Here is a 17,541-nt window from a genome sequence, read left to right on the forward strand (position 1 = left end):
ACATGGCATGATAAATCCAAATCCTTTAAGCTTACTTTTGCTCTAGGATTCTCCCAAGTGAAAGTCTTCAAACATCTATTTCTAAAGAAACAGCATGAGTCAGAAACTTAATGCCTGGAAAAATTCTGAGATGAAAGTATTTTATAAATATAAAATATTAACAAAATATTGGTTATGGATCAGGATAGCACTGGCGCTGAAGTATGTGACAGCCTTGAAATGAAATTTGTTATAATTTAAAACAAATTTATGCAGAATTTTAACCAACTATAACACAACTATATCCATTAAAAATAGTAGGCCTGAACGAATCTGGATGCATCTCTTTACAGACCTAATGTGATGATTAACTATGTATCTGGTGGCATGTCAAGTCCTTTTGCTATTCCTATCTGATAGTGAAGTGAAAGGGCATGGACAGTGTCCAGTCCCAGTAAGCAAATCATTTGGAAACAGTCATAGCCATAGATCAAAGTTTTTTCTCTCTACCTAGAATCAATTTAAACCCACCAGCTAAGAATTTCTAGCAGACAAAGCCAATCAGAAAATAAGAGAATGACTCCTTAGGTTCCAGAGATAATAAAGAAAGATAGAAAGGAAAAATGCAGAAAAGAAACAGACTGGCAGAGTCTTGAAAGTCATAGACCCAAGACAGCTGTTTTACATCCTAGCTTTACTTTAGATGGTTAAAAAAAAGTTTCCAACATCATCAAATACTATTTCACTTAGGCTACACAGATGTCTTCTCTATATGACAGTATCAAAAAAGGGATCTTTTTCTTTTCACTATAAAAAATGGCAGAAATTTCTCTGCATATCACTTCTACTCTCATTTATGAAAAGAAGTTGAAGAAAATATTAAGAATGAGTACACTGTTTCTATACTGTATGTACAAAATATTATAGCTTTGCATTTCCAATAAATACAACAAAGATCTCAAAGTTTCATAACTAACAGATGTAAAATTAATGCCAAAAGATTAATAGGAATAGGATGCAAAAGTAGAAGCTTAAAAGACTAGTTTGCCTAGATTTAAGACTTAAGTACTGTAAAAAGCTGCGTGCTTCTAGCATGCTGAGTTTTATGTCCTTTGTTAAATACAGGGCCACATAGGAATATACTAAAAATCATGGAGGAATAATAAACTGTTCTTTTATCTAAGTTTGGGCCAGTTTTACCAGGTGGGCTAAGGTATACTGCTAATCAGGCCAAGATCAAAGATTTGATTCTCCAAATAATCTCTCTTAATCAAGAAAAACTCGATCAGTTGGTATAGAATGTATCCCAGATACTAACCTTATCCAGCTGTTTTAAAAATGTATACTATTGCTTTCAAGGGAAACAAAGAAGGCAAAGGTGTTTGGCTTTGAGCAAATCCTCTGTGATTATTGAAACAAACAACTCAAAGCATATGTCCTAGTGATGATAGTGAAGCAGTATTATTATTATTTTCATATACAAAAGATGATACATACTTTGAAGCATACTGTCAATTTTTCAATATTCTATGGTGAAAGGTTTCAATATTGGCTAAATCTACTTTAATACATCTCTTGCATATATCTTCAGATAAGCAATTAACAACCATTAAATTCAGTCATTCAGGAGGAAAAGAAACTGATTATCTGACAAAGTATATAATCACTGAATAACTAAGTTAACTATACTAAGAATTTTTAATCTTTTGGAGATATTGTAAATCACTGCATAGTTCAAGTCAAATTTGTTTTTAGATATCTTTAGGTAAAGGTAAATAAAATCTAACGGCATCTAACTTGGGTGGAAAATGTTCTATAGTATACTATAATACTATAAATAAATACATATAAATATATAACTATACTATAATACTATAAATAAATACATATATGTAATATGATGCAGAAAAATAACTAAAAAGTATGGTTGGAGGACCTGAAAATGAATCTGAGCTCTGGCACTAACTGTATGACCTTGGGCAAGTCAGTGACCTTTCTGGTCCTTAGTAAAATGAGAGAGTTAGAATCCATAATCAACAGTATCCTTTCTAGCTCTAGATCTTATGATTCTTTTCTTTGCTCTACTTTTAGAGTCAAGAATAAGGGTAATCATTTCCAAACATTTTGCAGGGGAAGAAGATAGTCAGGAAGTGTGATTTCATGGTTATAAGCAACTCCTCAGAGAACAAATTGAATTTGGCAGCTATTTTGTCCCTCATACTCTTACAAAGTTGGGGGGAGGGGAGTTAAATGACTTGCCTAGGATCACACTGCCAATAAATGTCAAAGGCTGGACAAGGTCTACCTGATGCCAAAGCTGGCTCTCTATCCACTAAATTATCATTATATATAGATTCATCATTTAGAAATAAAATGCTATATCTTGTCCAATTATATTACAAGTTGTTTCTCAAAATAAATTTCACCATTAATATTAATGTATTATGACAAGCTTGTTTGGGAGATATGAAAAATATATCTTTCAAAAATGTATATGTAAATCAAAAGATTTATATCTAACCATGATAAAGATAGTAAAAACACAATGAAAATACCCAACACATATTTTCTGGAAAATGATATTTAAAAGTATTGAAGAAACCAAATCATTTTCTTTTAAAAATACAATAAAATCACACATGCAATATACTTGGCCTCAAATACTTCCTAGCTGGGTGACCCTGGTTAAGTGACAACCCTGTTTGCCTTAGGTTCCTAATCTGTAAAATAAGTTGGAGAAGGAAATGGAAAACCACTCTAGTATCTTTGCCAAGAAAACCCTAAATGGGGTCACAAAGAATAGATACAACTGAAATTTTATAACAACACCAACAATATGTAAATACAAGTTACCTATGTATACATATGTGTGTATCTACTAAAACTCTATTCTGACACCTCATCCATCCTGGATTCTTGAAGTTTATACCAGGAAAGTAAGTTCAGAAAGCCTTTGAGCACAGGTTCAATTACAAGATGAATGTCTGCTGTCTGTGAATTAGGCTAGCTATGTTTGGAAATGGAATTGTTGAAGTATATAATACTCTTTACTTTGTTAGTTTCCAATTAAAAGCTGCATACTTTATTTTTAGAATGCAAATATTCTGATTGCTTTACAACAGATATTACACTATGCATAATTTAATTAACACACTATACTTAGACCAAGTTGCAGATATGGAGAACAAAATCCTATCATAAACCTTATTGTCCCCTTTCTAAACATAACTTATTAGAATTAGAGTAATTTTAGAAAAGAATCCATTTAAATCCTAAATAAGTAGGTAATCAATTTATGCCCAAACATCACTATATACACAGAATAGCACTCAAAAGGCCCAGGATCTACTACAGGTAGAAAATGTACAAAAACATTTGATTTGTCACCCTTTAGTATGATAGACTTACTGTTGGCGGTTAAACTATAAGTTTTGCCTTATAGCACATCATTTAAAATATGATTTCTCTTGTTCAAAGAACAGTTCTTTATTCACTACACAAAGACACTTCATGGTTTAAAAAATAGGTGAATTTTAATGGAAAAAAAAGTTTTAACTCCTTCTAACAGTATGGTTGGCTTCTTAAAATGATTAGAAGAAGATTCAAGAAACTGTTTAAAAATAAACTCTAGATGAATTCCAGGATATCAAACATCAAGCATTTAGAAACAATCTCTACCACGCACCCTTTTAGGTTTGGAGAAGTTGATTACATAAGAGTCCTTTAAATCAAAATTTGAAAAGCTGATGAGTGTTTTTTAGAGTTTAGATAGCACAACACTTGTGTTTGTAAGAACATATTCCAGCCATTGTAATATTACTATTCCATCTCATCACTAACTTAGTTGGTTTTTGTTTTTGTTTTAGGTATTTAGGATACATTTCAACTTTCTATTCTTATTAGATGGAATTCTTAAGCAGGAAGATTTCAAAATTTCAAAATGGCTTAAATATATATAATTATTAAGGCAGCCACCTAAGTATAAGATTCAACAGTTATAATAACAAAGAGGGGGGAAATCTTCATGCAAAGAAAAAGCAATGATCTAGGAAAATAAAAAATGCACACATCCCTCCCCACCACCACCAAAAATAACAATAACAACATTTCTATATCATATTTTAAAAGAAAAAAATCCAGTAATTTTACAATTCTTCTAAGATCTACTATTAAGAAACAAAATCAAATAGTTAAGAGATTTATGTACTGCTCATTAAAGGCTAGTGAAACACATATATTATTTCTACAGTAATTAAAAGAATAAATACCTTCCAAATCTCCCAGGTATGATCAACTTTAGAAAGAACAACAAAGTTAATCCGGTAAACACAGTTCTATGATCAGCAAATAATAAAAACAATCCACAGTTTAAAGGCTTCATATTCTCTGGAAATGTAAACAGGATTACAACTGTCAGGTCGACAGAAGCACTGACTTCAGCCATTAGTTTGGTTTTACTGCTGAGAAACACAACATGTACTACTGAAACATTTCTTTTCAAATCTACACTTTCCCTGCAGCAGTTTAAGCTTCATCAGTAGTGCAGGAATGTATAAAAATGACAGACAAAGGGCATTAGTTCTTTTCCTCTACTATTTTTCTAAAAATGGAAGTACAGCATACTTTTTACAAAGCACTTAGGCTGAAGCTGTTTGAAGGCAATATATAGGGAGAAAAAAGTTCTGAAGGCAAGAAAATTATTGCATTTTAGACTTAACTTTGGGTAAGATTCTTTGAAAACCAGGTACAATATTACCTATTTTAAAATGAACTCTCATTACATTTATGTTTTAGCTTAATTGCCTACCATTCTTCAATATTCTATATTCTATCTTAGGACACAGAGACCACCTTTGTACTATTTGGAGAATGGTCAACTCCTGTTTTCCAAACCTTCTAAATCAAGACAATAAATGATCGGTTCCTAAAGTTATGTTATGTCCTAAATTTTCACTTGAATTGAGCATCAAATTCTTATCCATAATTAAGTGAATAATTCTATAAAATTATTAAACAAAATTATCTATTTCTAATAATAAGATCTCATTTACTCAAAATTCAATACAAACATAAAACTAGGAAGCTGATCAAAAATTGCAATATCTCTAGGAATGTGTGTGTATGTAATTAATAGCCTAACTGATGCAATTTTTATTTAAAGTTCAAGGCACATTTTCCTAAATAATTTTTTTAAATTATTAACTGGTTCCTAAAAGCATTCACCTCTCCACCCCCCACCCCCAGGACTTTTATTTGGCTATTATGACTCTTCATCAAGATGTAAGTCTAATACCCAAATGGTACTACATATATCCAGCAATTAAAACACACACACACACACACATTATCAACATTTCCCCTCCCCCCCCCAAGTATCCTTTGCAGAAGATCTCCCTAGCAAAACACACCATTGCTCCAGGCAGCAGCATGCGGCTATTGGCACTGCCTAAACCAAACAAACAAGATGTTTAACAGTCAAATAAAATGTCCTGCAGCCTCCCTAATGAATTTGTCAAGGACCATCAGATCTCTCCCCACCCCCACCTTACTCCCCTGCCTCATTAACTCAAGTATGATGAGACGGATTATAACTAGAGAATACAGATCAATTGGTCTGAAGACTTCAAGTGGCTTTTAGCCTTGAGAGTTTCCTCTCTCACTTGGTCCTTTTAATAGAATACAGTATCTCCTCCAGAAGGGGCTACCACTTCGTTTTAATACACCATCAAGAAGCTGCTGATGGACTTCTATACTAACATACATAAAAGCAGAGGTGACAAGGGCTCTTCAATTACAGCCTCCTTGGATACTGTTCCCCCTTCAATTATTCATCTTGGGGAAGAACTGATCCGCAAACACACAGATGAAGCTGCTCTTAATGCAGGGCAGCCGCAAAGGCAAGGGGATGGGGGTGGTGGTGGGGAGGAGTTGCATGGCGCTATTTGCTGGAAGTGTTTAAGTTTATTGCTCAAATGATGTTTCTAATTAGTGCCCGGGCAATAAATTAAAGTCGGCTTTGTTTAACTGATTTATTACATACTAGTACTCCTACCTCAGGATAAATTGGTAATGAATTGTTTTTAAATCAAAACATTTGTAACATTGTATCATCATTCAGCCTCTATGTAAAAGTCAGGAAAAAAGCAAGGGAAACTGTGGTGGGAGTTGGAAACGTTTGGGGCGTTTGGCTGAGCCTTTAGGAGAATAAGGAGAAGGTGGATCGGCAAGGCAGGGCATTTCGGGAGTGTAGGAGTTTACACAGGATGCCTTCCATTCTCTGCTGTTTCCCCAGGCTCTGCTCTCCGCCATTCCCGAAGAAGCCCGGGCTCTAGGCATGAAGGATAAAGGAAAGGGGGGGGGGGGGGAGGATAGGAAACAGACAGGGAGGGAGAGGGAAGAACGGAGAAAAGCTCTCTCCTGAAATCGCCATCAGCCAAGAGAAATAGGAGCCAGGCAGAGTCAGGTTGGAGGATCCTCTGTCCCATTTTAGGGGGATTTGTAAACTATTACTCCCTGGAAGAGCATGGTGCCCCACCTAGGGGAAGAGACGTGGAGCCTCCCGGGTCTCAGCTGCTCCCCTCCCAGGGACAATGAGGAAAAAGTAGGCCACTCCAAACAAGCCTACACCCTAGCTAGCTAGTCCAGCCATCCGTCTTCTCAGAGTAACTGCCCTCCAGAGGAGCTGGGCCATAGGGCTCTGGGGTCTGGTTTGACAACTTCCCTAAGGAAAGTGGCCTTCTCAGCCCGTTAATAATTCCCAGAGTGCGGGTCTGACTGAGAAATGAATAGCCCAGTTACCAGTAACAGGTCTGGGCTCTCCACCCGTCGCTCACTAACTTCCAAGTCGTTTCCTTTCCATTAGAACTGGCACACATCTCTCCCAGCCCTTTCCACCTACGCTCCATCCTGGCCTCAGGGGCTCACAGCCCTGCTCCGGGCAGCCTACTTTGGCAGAGTGAGATGGTTCGGGAGACCCAAAGTCACCTTGTTCCGACGTTCGGAAACGCCCTCCTTGCCTACTGCCCTTACTTCAAACTAGGGACATCAAAAGAAATCCCACCTCCCAAGTAAGGCAGCTGATTCTGGACAGAGCCTCTCATGCACTTAAGGAGGAGTGCGAGGACGATGGGGGTGGTAAAGGAACTATTGCAGGCAGTTACCAGCGACCTCGGAGGAGGGGGACGCCAGACCGAGCCTAGAGCTCCACTAGTTCCAGCCCAAAGATGAAGGGGGGAGTTTTCTAAATTCGCTCAGCTCCAGAACTTAGTTTGAGTCACCTGACTCTCCGTGCTTGTCTCTGAACTTTCTAAAGCACTACTATTCATCAGCGAAACCGAGGGAAGAACCCGAATCAACCCGGCAGATTCTCATTCCGGCGGATTCACCCAAGGTCGTCTACCGAGATAAAAGTCAACCGCTCCTCCCCCAACAATCTAACTAAAATAGACCTATCTTCCAGGTGTACAGTTTGTTTTCCAGACGGGGGAATCGCGCGCCCGAGATTTGATTGAAGCTTCCACGCTTCTAAACAAACTAAAAATGCCTCTCAGGCTCCTCTTCTCCAACTAAAAAAATTACCCGATTATTACGGTAGTGAGAGTAGGCTTGCAATGCAAAGATTGAAAAAATCAAAAAGACATTTTTATAGGAGCGATAACTTGAAACCGTGTTTTTAAAAAGCGTTCTATGAAACCAGAATTTTCCTTTGCAAAAACGATGTTAGAAATTCAAGCGCTTTGATGCAAACTGAATTCTGAAAGTTGGTGCTTTTAAGAGGTTTCCAAAGTGATCAATAACATGATGATTTTTTGGTAGCCGCAGAGCCTTAAAAAATGAAGCAATTTCGAAAAAAAATCGCTTATGCGAGTCATAGTTTTACCTTAGAAACTTACTTCTACTTAAAATGGCTTCAAATTCTAGGGAATTCGAATATTCGTATACGAAAACGTTTCACCAGATTACACTTTAATGTTGTATACTATTTCGGTGGCAGAGTCAAAATATTTACTGAGACTAAAATGCAGAGATTAAAGATATTTTGTAGTAATTATTCAACAACAAATAGAACTCCTGCAGAAACAAAACATCATTAAGTAAAACACTGTACCTCAATTGCTTTCTCTCCAGAATCTTTATTTAGAGAGTTATTTTCAGTGTTAAAAACTAAACTCTTCTTTCTTCTCTTTGTCCCTCAGCTATATATCTCTCTGTAACAATGCGGAAAGGGTAAAAGAAGACTGGGGGAAAGAGATGAAAACAATAGCTCTCTTCCCAAACCCCACCAATCTGAACACAAGTGATTTGTGTAAAGTGGCTTGCATCTTGTCCCTTCTCGAGGTTGGCAGAATGCACAGAACCTGTACGTTTCTGAACCTGTGCTATTCTTTACCCTCCCTCCCCACTTTACATTCTAGCCATCTCCTACATAATTTCTCTTCTTAGCAATTGATGAGAAGTGTCCCCCCCCCCCATGGGGGGGGGGGAGGAGTGATGTGTATGAACAAGGATTCTTTGGCTTTACAATCTCTTCTTTCTCTACTTCTCCTTGCCCCCTTTCTTACATCACGTGAAGTGGTGGCAGCTACCGGGTTCTAACGTGCATATATCCTCTCTAGGATTGGCTGCTGCAGTGACAGCTCGGACTGCGATTGTATGATCTGACGCTCCACCCCCTTCACGATGGCCCTGGGACCATTCATAAACTAAACAACTCCAGCAAACCTCGAGACAGAGAAAGAGAGAGGTTGAGACTCACACCACAGTGAGGAGGGGGCGGGGGCGGTGAAGGAGTCAGAGACAGCGGGAAAGAGACAGAGACAGATCCAGAGAGACAGCCAGGAGCAGGCAGAAGAGAGGGGCGGGGGGAAGAAAGGCAGAAATCGAGGCTCTCCCTGAATGCAACATAAAGGGGGAGAAGAAAAACCCGGGGCCATAACAACTATACCCCAGATGCAACGCAAACAACGACTTCCTCAAGATAACACAGATTCTGTGAGAGACAAAATCATAAATTACAAAACAGAAATGAATCTCAAACAACTTCCATCCGTTTGTACCTAGAAAAAAGGCAAGATATCCCTTCAAAACAAACAAACCTGGTCCAGAAAACGCCTCCAGCAGGAAAAGAAAGAAACCACAACACCAGAAGGGCTCCAAGAGGCAGAAACAAACGCTGAAAGCAGCGCACCTCTCTGAACCTCGGATGCTGCCATGGACTTTGTTGCACTTTTCTGCTCAGAGCATTAATTACAGCCTTCTCTTCTGAATTTGGGGGAGGGATAAAAACAGTGTAAATTCGCCCATTCCCATTGGGCCTTATTACATTGAGGACTTCTTTCATCCTTGGAGATAACTTTTCCAATGAACCATTCAGCCTATATTAATATTTAGCTGCTTTTTTAAATTTAAAGGCTGCACTTAGCACTTAAAAGACGGGCGTTTCCAAGTTTGCTGAAGCTGTCTCTTTTGCCAACAAGTCAATCCCTTTGGGAACTAAGCCTGGATCCTTTTTCATACCTATTACTACTCCCCTCAAAAAAAAAAAACCCTTCATTTTAAAAATCAAAAGAAGTAACAACAATCAAAAGCCATTTCAGGTACTTTTCTTTTGTTGTTGTTGTTGTTGTTGTTTTTAAATCAATTTATTTTTAGGAGGAGAGAGTAACAGATAAGGTGGTGGGGTGAGACAGGAAGGGAAGACAGAGGTAGCAGCCCCGCAGCTGGGGTGGAAAGGAAAAGCAGAGTGAAATTGCGGGAGTTAGGGTTGCGGGGTGCCTTTTTCGCAAGCTGCAGGGCTACCACTAGTGAGTGAGCCTTGGATCCCTCAACGTACTGCGAGACCCCGGTGTATAGCCCGGACCTGTGCCCCAACATGATCGCCGCTCAGGCCAAGCTGGTGTACCAGCTCAATAAATACTACACAGAGCGATGTCAGGCGCGCAAGGCGGCAATCGCCAAGACCATCCGCGAGGTCTGTAAAGTGGTCTCGGATGTGCTTAAAGAAGTGGAGGTGCAAGAACCTCGCTTCATCAGCTCCCTCAGTGAGATCGATGCCCGCTATGAAGGGCTGGAAGTTATCTCTCCCACCGAGTTCGAGGTGGTGCTCTACCTCAACCAGATGGGCGTTTTCAACTTCGTGGACGACGGCTCGCTGCCTGGATGCGCAGTGCTCAAGCTGAGTGATGGTCGTAAGCGAAGCATGTCTCTCTGGGTGGAGTTCATCACCGCATCAGGCTACCTCTCTGCGCGCAAGATCCGCTCACGCTTCCAGACACTGGTGGCACAGGCCGTAGACAAGTGCAGCTATCGAGATGTGGTGAAAATGATCGCGGACACTAGCGAGGTGAAGTTGCGTATCCGGGAGCGTTACGTGGTGCAAATCACGCCAGCGTTCAAGTGCACCGGGATCTGGCCCCGCAGCGCTGCCCAATGGCCTATGCCCCATATCCCTTGGCCTGGCCCCAACCGAGTGGCAGAGGTCAAGGCCGAAGGGTTCAACTTGCTCTCCAAGGAGTGCTACTCCTTGACAGGCAAGCAGAGTTCGGCAGAGAGTGACGCCTGGGTGCTTCAGTTCGGAGAGGCTGAGAACCGACTGTTGATGGGCGGCTGCCGGAACAAGTGCTTATCAGTGCTGAAGACTCTTCGGGACAGACACCTGGAGCTGCCAGGCCAGCCGCTCAACAACTATCACATGAAAACCCTGCTGCTGTATGAGTGCGAAAAACACCCTCGGGAAACTGACTGGGACGAAGCGTGCCTAGGAGACCGGCTCAACGGTATCCTGCTGCAGCTCATCTCTTGTCTGCAGTGCCGGCGCTGCCCCCATTATTTTTTGCCCAACCTCGACCTATTTCAGGGCAAGCCTCATTCTGCCCTGGAGAGCGCAGCCAAACAGACCTGGAGGTTGGCCAGAGAGATTCTCACCAATCCCAAAAGCCTGGATAAATTATAGGGTAGTGGAGACTACTTAGAAAAACAACAACAAACTCCCATCACACTTCAGAAAAACAAAAACTCCAAAACAAAATTTTATTTAATCTACAAGACAACGAACAACAACAACAACAACAACAAACCTCACCACCAGATAGAAGAACGTTTAACAAACAAATCACCTTGTACAGGAGTGATCTTTCGTCCCCCCAAAAATGTGAATTTAAAAGATCACACAAAAGAAGCAATCGGACTTTGCCACAACAAAACGAAACCCAAGGTACATTTTCAAATCCATGTATAGTAATCTTTTCCTGTTTTTATCTCCTCTATTTTTTTTTGTTTGCCTGAATGTTGTCACCAAGTGAAAAAAAATTATTTAACTATATGTACAAATTTCTCTTTTAAAAAAGTTTTACTGATGTTAAATGTATTTCAGTGCCAACGTCAGATTATGTGCCCTTCTCTCTCTTGCACCTCTACCCTTACCTTAAACCCACTTGTTGAAAACAGTAATAAAATATTACTTTAACTTTGGATTGAATTTTGTGAATTGTTTTTAAACAGGATAGGTGAAATCTCAAGGGTAACAATTTTTCAAGTAGAGAACAGAACTTTTGAAGCTATGCAATCAAACCAAAGTCTGATCTTTAGAATTCACAAATATAACTGTAATCATGCAGAGTTCATCCTGCTAACTTATTACAGACTGTGCTTTAAGGCAGATAATATTAATATACATATATATGCAACCTGAATTGGTAAATGTAATTCATTCACATTAAAAATTAATAGATTTGCTTTCTTATCCCATAACTAAAAAAACAAATTATTTCAATTTGACTTTGAAATGCAAGGAAACATTTATAGATCTACTCTGAATTATTAATGCTGTTAGTTGATTTTCTCCCCTATAACCATTTATCCTCTCTAGGCTTTTAAGTAAATAAAAAACTAAGCAATGTATCACACAGTCATACCAAGAGAGCATAAAAATGGAAGTTATAATAGTCATATTTCTAAAATGAAAGAACTAAGCCTTTTATTTTTTATTCTTGAGGGGGAAGAGAAATACAATTTCTTAAAGCCTTTTAATATAATCTTGTTTTCCTTTAAATAGTTAACTTTATATTTTATTACACTACAAAATGATTACTGGGTGGATTCTGCTGAAGGTGTTTTGAAGGTGGCTAGGGACAATTAAAATAGACAATATGGGATACATATTTAATGCATAAGAAAAAAACTTCTAGAAGTTGATACCATAAGGAAAATGTATTGTTTAATTTTGAGAGAAGCTTATTGCCCCCTATCAAAATCACATTTCAAATTATCAGAAAGACTAGAAATTTGCTAATGGGTAGTTATGGCAAATATATTTATTTAGTATTTGAGTACTGTACCCCAAACTTGGAATGTGACTTAATTCTTAATTTCTTAGAAAAGCAAGAAAGTAACTTTTCTTTGGACTCAAATGAAAAGCCTAAAGTAAGGGATTGAGGATTAGAGTACACTTAGAGTTCTGAAAAAGAGTTCATCTAATAAAAATGGGTTTAGTTTGTTCGGATTACTGTTTCTTAGTTTAAAGCAAAACAAAACACTCCTAGAAGAGAATATAAATTTGTGATCTTATCAGTGCTGATCTTATTTCCACTCTTAAGATTTGTTTGGCTTTAAAAACAGAAACCTAGCCTCACTTTTTTTTTGGGGGGGGGGGGACATTCAGACAAATACTAAGAGAAATTTTCTACTCATGCAAATACAAAAGTATTCTTAGAGACGTTTTCTAAGCCACTTGTAATAGGAACAACATATATTTATGTAGCACTTTAGGGTTTGCAAATGCTTTCCTAACCACCCATCCTAAGAAATAGGTAAGTGTTGGTAAATAACTAAGGATTAGAGGTGGAAAAGGAAGCTCCAAGAAGAGATCAAATCTAAAAACTACCACCAACTTTTTACCTCATAACTAACTTAATACTTACCCCCAAAACTTGAAGCCACTCACTTTTTCTCTTATGTAAAAAGAAAATCTTTAAGGTTCCATGGTCTTAACATTAAAAAAAAAAAAACTTCTAAAAAATATTTTTAGTTTTCTAAATCTGCATTTTTTCCTGCTTCTTTCAGTTTAATATGAACCTGACCCGAGGAAAAAACAAGTCTTTCATGTAAATCTCTTGACTTCAGTTCTCTAACTAACCAAAAACAGACATCATCTAGGTCTATGAAATCAAAAGTTCAAATAATTTTAAGCTGGAAGATGATTTTTAAAACAAAAATTTATACTTCTTATATCCAGACCAAGATCTAAGGATCCATGCTAGATTATGTTGCCAAGTTATAGTGGTGCAGGGTGGTCTTTAGGGATCCTAAAAGCTGTTCAATGCTTTACAAGCAACAGTGTAGGAGAAATTAAATGATGCTGGACAGAAAACAACAGAAAAACAGAATGTACAGCTGTTCCTAAAGCTGTTCTAATGACACTAGACATAAGAGGACTCCTGTCCTTAGAAGAAGCTCATTCCAGTACCTGTTCATTGACTTGGTATTCTTTCTAACTCCCAGTAATTGTAGAACTCAAGTAATTTTTCAAGTTAGAATCCCTTTTCCTATCAATTTTAGCTATACTGTATAATAAAGAAGTACAAAAAGCTAACCAATGAATCAAAATTACCTAATTTGATTTTCTTTTTCAATGTCTCCAAAAATTCAAATTTTAAAAACTATTTAAGTACAGTCTCAGAGTCAAATTCCTTCCTGTCACATACTCTATCCATTTCCTCCAAATAAAGGCAGTAAAACTAGAACAAAGGGTTGAACAGACTGAACATTCAAGTTGATCTGTATTATAAAAAATTTAATGGCTCTAGTAAGGATTTAAAATACTTAATTTTTAAAAAAGATTTAATAACATAGCACCATAATAAATCCAAAGAACTTCCTCTACCTAAACCTCTTCCCTTCTCTAAACTCAAGATAAATATGTGTTATAAAAGTTTGCTTGCTGAAGGCTGCCCTGCTCCTCTTCCAAACACCTTATCCCTTGGCAGGCTTGTTCTTCTTCTGATCTTCTCTAAGAGAAGGTTGCTGCTAAGAAATATAAATGTGATCATTCATCTTTATGAAAATAAATATAATTTTAAATCTCCCTCCTAACTTTAATGGCTATTTCCATATCCTGAGTAAAAGAAAGGTACGTAGGTCTAAAAAGTAATTTTTAAAAAGATTTAAATATTTTTTGGTTTAAATTTGGGAAGCCAAACACAGTCCTTATAAAATCTATAATACTTCAAAGGAAACATCTTTTACAAAAGAGGAATTTAAAATGGCAATTTAAAGAGATAAAAGAGGTAAAAGTGTAATGCATTGGAATTATATTTAGAAAACAGAAATCTAATAAATGATAGCAATCTCTTGAACACTGCAATCTCAGGTCCCCAATGATTGAAGATATCTTTTATAAGTATCATCCAAGAAACTCTCCATCCTCACCCTTATATTAAGTGAATTAACATTGGATCCAAAGAGAAATTATTATTATTATTATTATTAATATAAATGAACTATGCTAAAATAGGCAGTAAATGAAACCAAAGATTACAAAGGAAGGCAGAGCTTGTGAGCAAGAACAGTATGCCTCAGTGAGAAATTAAATCAAGCCTTTTAGAATTTAGCTGGGTGCTTCCCATGCCTTTCCCTCCCAACTCTCTCTACCCCATAACCTCCCCTCCCCAATAACTCTAAAGAATCCAATAACAAGGGAGGGGGGGGGTTAAAAAATCTGCTTAGCACCACAACCAAATGGGAAGATAGAAAGTGGTAGAGAGATAAAGTATTACATTTGTCTTTTTCTTACCTTGGGGTCAATTTTCTTGAAGTTTGACTCTTCTTCATCCACTTCAAAATAGAGTTCAGAGGAAGTGATGGAAAGAGTGCCCTTCACCACCACAGAAGGGGCCACAAGTTGAGCTGGTGTGCTCAAGCTGACAGGACCTGTCGAATACAAAAAAGAAAATACCCGATATGTAAGAAACTTGATTAGAAATGCTATTTTTCATTCTGATTCTCACCACCACTACCTAGTACCTTCCTACCCCCCACTAACATAGTCTTCACAACCCTATCCTCCTCCAACAATGCAAAGACTTCTAGACCCTTGGGCCTATAACAGCTGGTTAATGATCCTGGTAAATTGGTATGCAATTGCTTTGTAGTGTGTATGCAATGCCCATAGTCAGAGAGAATTTGATTCTACTATTCATTCACATTTCACATCAGGAGCAAGCCCCAGGCTGCCAACCAGCAAGTAGCTATTACCCAAGCAGTAACTACGGAAATGGAGAAAACTAAGCAGGCTTCCAAGACCAGGGCTTTAGTTTTCCAATTCTAACTAGGGTAAGATCACAAAAGATCAGCTCTTTGATGAAGTTAGTACTATCATCTCCATCACTGAATTCGCTGTGTCCTAGGTGCTAGCTGTGAAAATCTCATGCTTCTTAACTAGTCTTCATGAAGAGAATTATTAAAATGTTGGTTTAGTAAATCTTCCACTCCACTGTTAAATATTGTTCAGTGGTTCCAAAAACAGTATTAATGTAGGTTGGGGATTCAGGGATTAAACAGCTGGAGAGTGGGTTTCCAATTGAATGAATTTTTATTGGAATAATCAAATCACCACAGGGTTTATCAAAGAGACAAATCAGATTGCTACTGAAAACAATGGAATTACTACAAAACTAACCAGTCTATAGACCCAGACCTAAAAAATTTAAGAGGGACACTAAATGTGAGTGTGTGCACACGCGTACACACACACACACACACACACACACACACACACACACACCTAGATAATCATATGTAAATTTGTTAATTTTGTGTTTCAGGCTTTTTTTTTTTTAAGAAAATTAAAAATCTCAAGTTAAATTCCTGATTATTCAAATTCTTTGTGAGGCATAAAAAGCAACATAAGAGTAATACTTAAAATTCTGAATTAATACAGTAGTACAACTACTTGGGCAATCAATGAGTGAATAACTGCCCCCAAATTCAGATGAACTGTCATTTCCATCGATTGTTAGAAGGGTGATGGTCTTTAATCTAACATCAATCTTAATGTGCGCCAGTAGGACAATAGAAGGGATGCTCTACTGAGAGCAGAGCAGGCTTTGCCCTCTATTCCCAATGTACAAATACATTGTGTTTGCAGATGGGCAGCAGATAGCTGTAGAACAGCCATGATTTCCCTAAGCTCATCCCTATAAATGGATGAAATAAGCAGCTATGTGTTCTTTTGCTGTCTCCTTTTGCCCTCTGTACATTAGCATGTAATCCAGAAGAGAAATAACATTTTTTCAATCACTCTCAGACATTCAATTATGGGGTGAGCAGACAGCTGCAGGAGCCAGGGCAGCCTAGGTCCTACTGAAGACCCCTGACAATTTCCACTTCATTTCTAACCCACACCACTTTATTAGTGAGGATTACTTCTTAATCCTATTGCCATTGTCAAGATTATATAATTAAACTCCCCTTTCACCTCTATTACAGTATGAATGTATTACCAGAAGCTGGAATAGAAGCATAATAAAAGAGGAGGAAATGGGCGGTGGATTTTGAAGGAAGGATCTAGATAGAGATGAACAATTTCTTTTCTCCCTGCCACTCGGGAAGGGAGGGAGGAGGGAACAAAAGTTGCAAGGCATAATGCTCCAATTAATTTTACTTCATTTTCCTGAGAATTATATAGTCTTCACTAGAGACTACATATCCTATCCTGCTTTCTATTTTCCTTTATCAAAAAGTATATGGTAAAGGTAAAAATAACTGTTTGTGAACAATAAGTTCAGGTTTTACTTTTACCAAAGGAGAAAAATATAAAGGGGATTACTTTCCATCTAAAAAATAATTCTGGACCATCTCCATTTTACTGCTCTTCCTCCTTAATCCTTCCAATAGTCCTGTTGAAAGAGCTATAGGCAATGGAGGAACAAAGCCATTTAGTGAAATATTAATATGCTACACTAAGGAAAACAAATGTCCTATTGGCAATCCACTCTCTATTACCTTCCTTCCATCCTGGAAGCAAAGCTGAGAATTTGTCAATTGTACTCATACTGAGAAACCTGGCTTCCTATAGCCAGGAAGTTGTGGAAAACAAAATGTCACTAGATTCTGGGAATAGAATTTTTCTTGTCTTTGCTCTCTATAGAGAAGATAAATATAAAGAGAAGAGCATACTTAGTAAAAATCAATGTATCAAAGCTACTCTTGTTCTCCAGGACTAGATCTGTTTACAAACTACTTACCTCGGCACACTTTTAGAGTGTTTAGACAGCAAGGCCCCAAAGCTGAGTGGTAGAGGATCCTTTTTGTTATTTTTAACAAAAAAGAAGGGAAAAATTTACTCCCCTAAATGAAAGAAAGCCCACGACAATAAAAAGAAATATTGAGCCAAAAATAGTGACAGTGTTTCTTGGGAGGAGATGGGGAAGTGATAGGCTGGAGTAAATAAAGTCGGGGGTGGGGGGACCCAGCAGAAACAAAACACAATCTTACTTTAACTTAAATGTAGGGGGAATTCCTCACATTCTAAGTAGTCTTTTGTTGCCAGAAATGAAAATACAGCAA

General features: G+C 37.8%; 2 protein-coding genes across 2 annotated transcripts in view; one reads left to right on the top strand and one right to left on the bottom strand.

The window, feature by feature from the left end:
* LRBA (LPS responsive beige-like anchor protein) overlaps positions 1–17,541 on the bottom strand; it is an 854,371-nt gene that overhangs the window by 319,809 nt on the left and 517,021 nt on the right. Inside the window, exon 40 of the mRNA XM_056803808.1 lies at positions 14,768–14,904. Coding sequence (XP_056659786.1) covers positions 14,768–14,904 — 137 coding nt within the window. The remainder of the gene's footprint in view (positions 1–14,767; positions 14,905–17,541) is intronic.
* Positions 8,694–11,448, top strand: MAB21L2 (mab-21 like 2). The gene has a single exon (XM_007496245.3). The coding sequence runs from the start codon at positions 9,851–9,853 to the stop codon at positions 10,928–10,930; it is 1,080 nt and encodes a 359-aa protein (XP_007496307.1). The 5' UTR covers positions 8,694–9,850; the 3' UTR covers positions 10,931–11,448.

This window comes from Monodelphis domestica, chromosome 6, assembly GCF_027887165.1.
Source record: "Monodelphis domestica isolate mMonDom1 chromosome 6, mMonDom1.pri, whole genome shotgun sequence".
NCBI classification, from domain to species: domain Eukaryota; kingdom Metazoa; phylum Chordata; class Mammalia; order Didelphimorphia; family Didelphidae; genus Monodelphis; species Monodelphis domestica.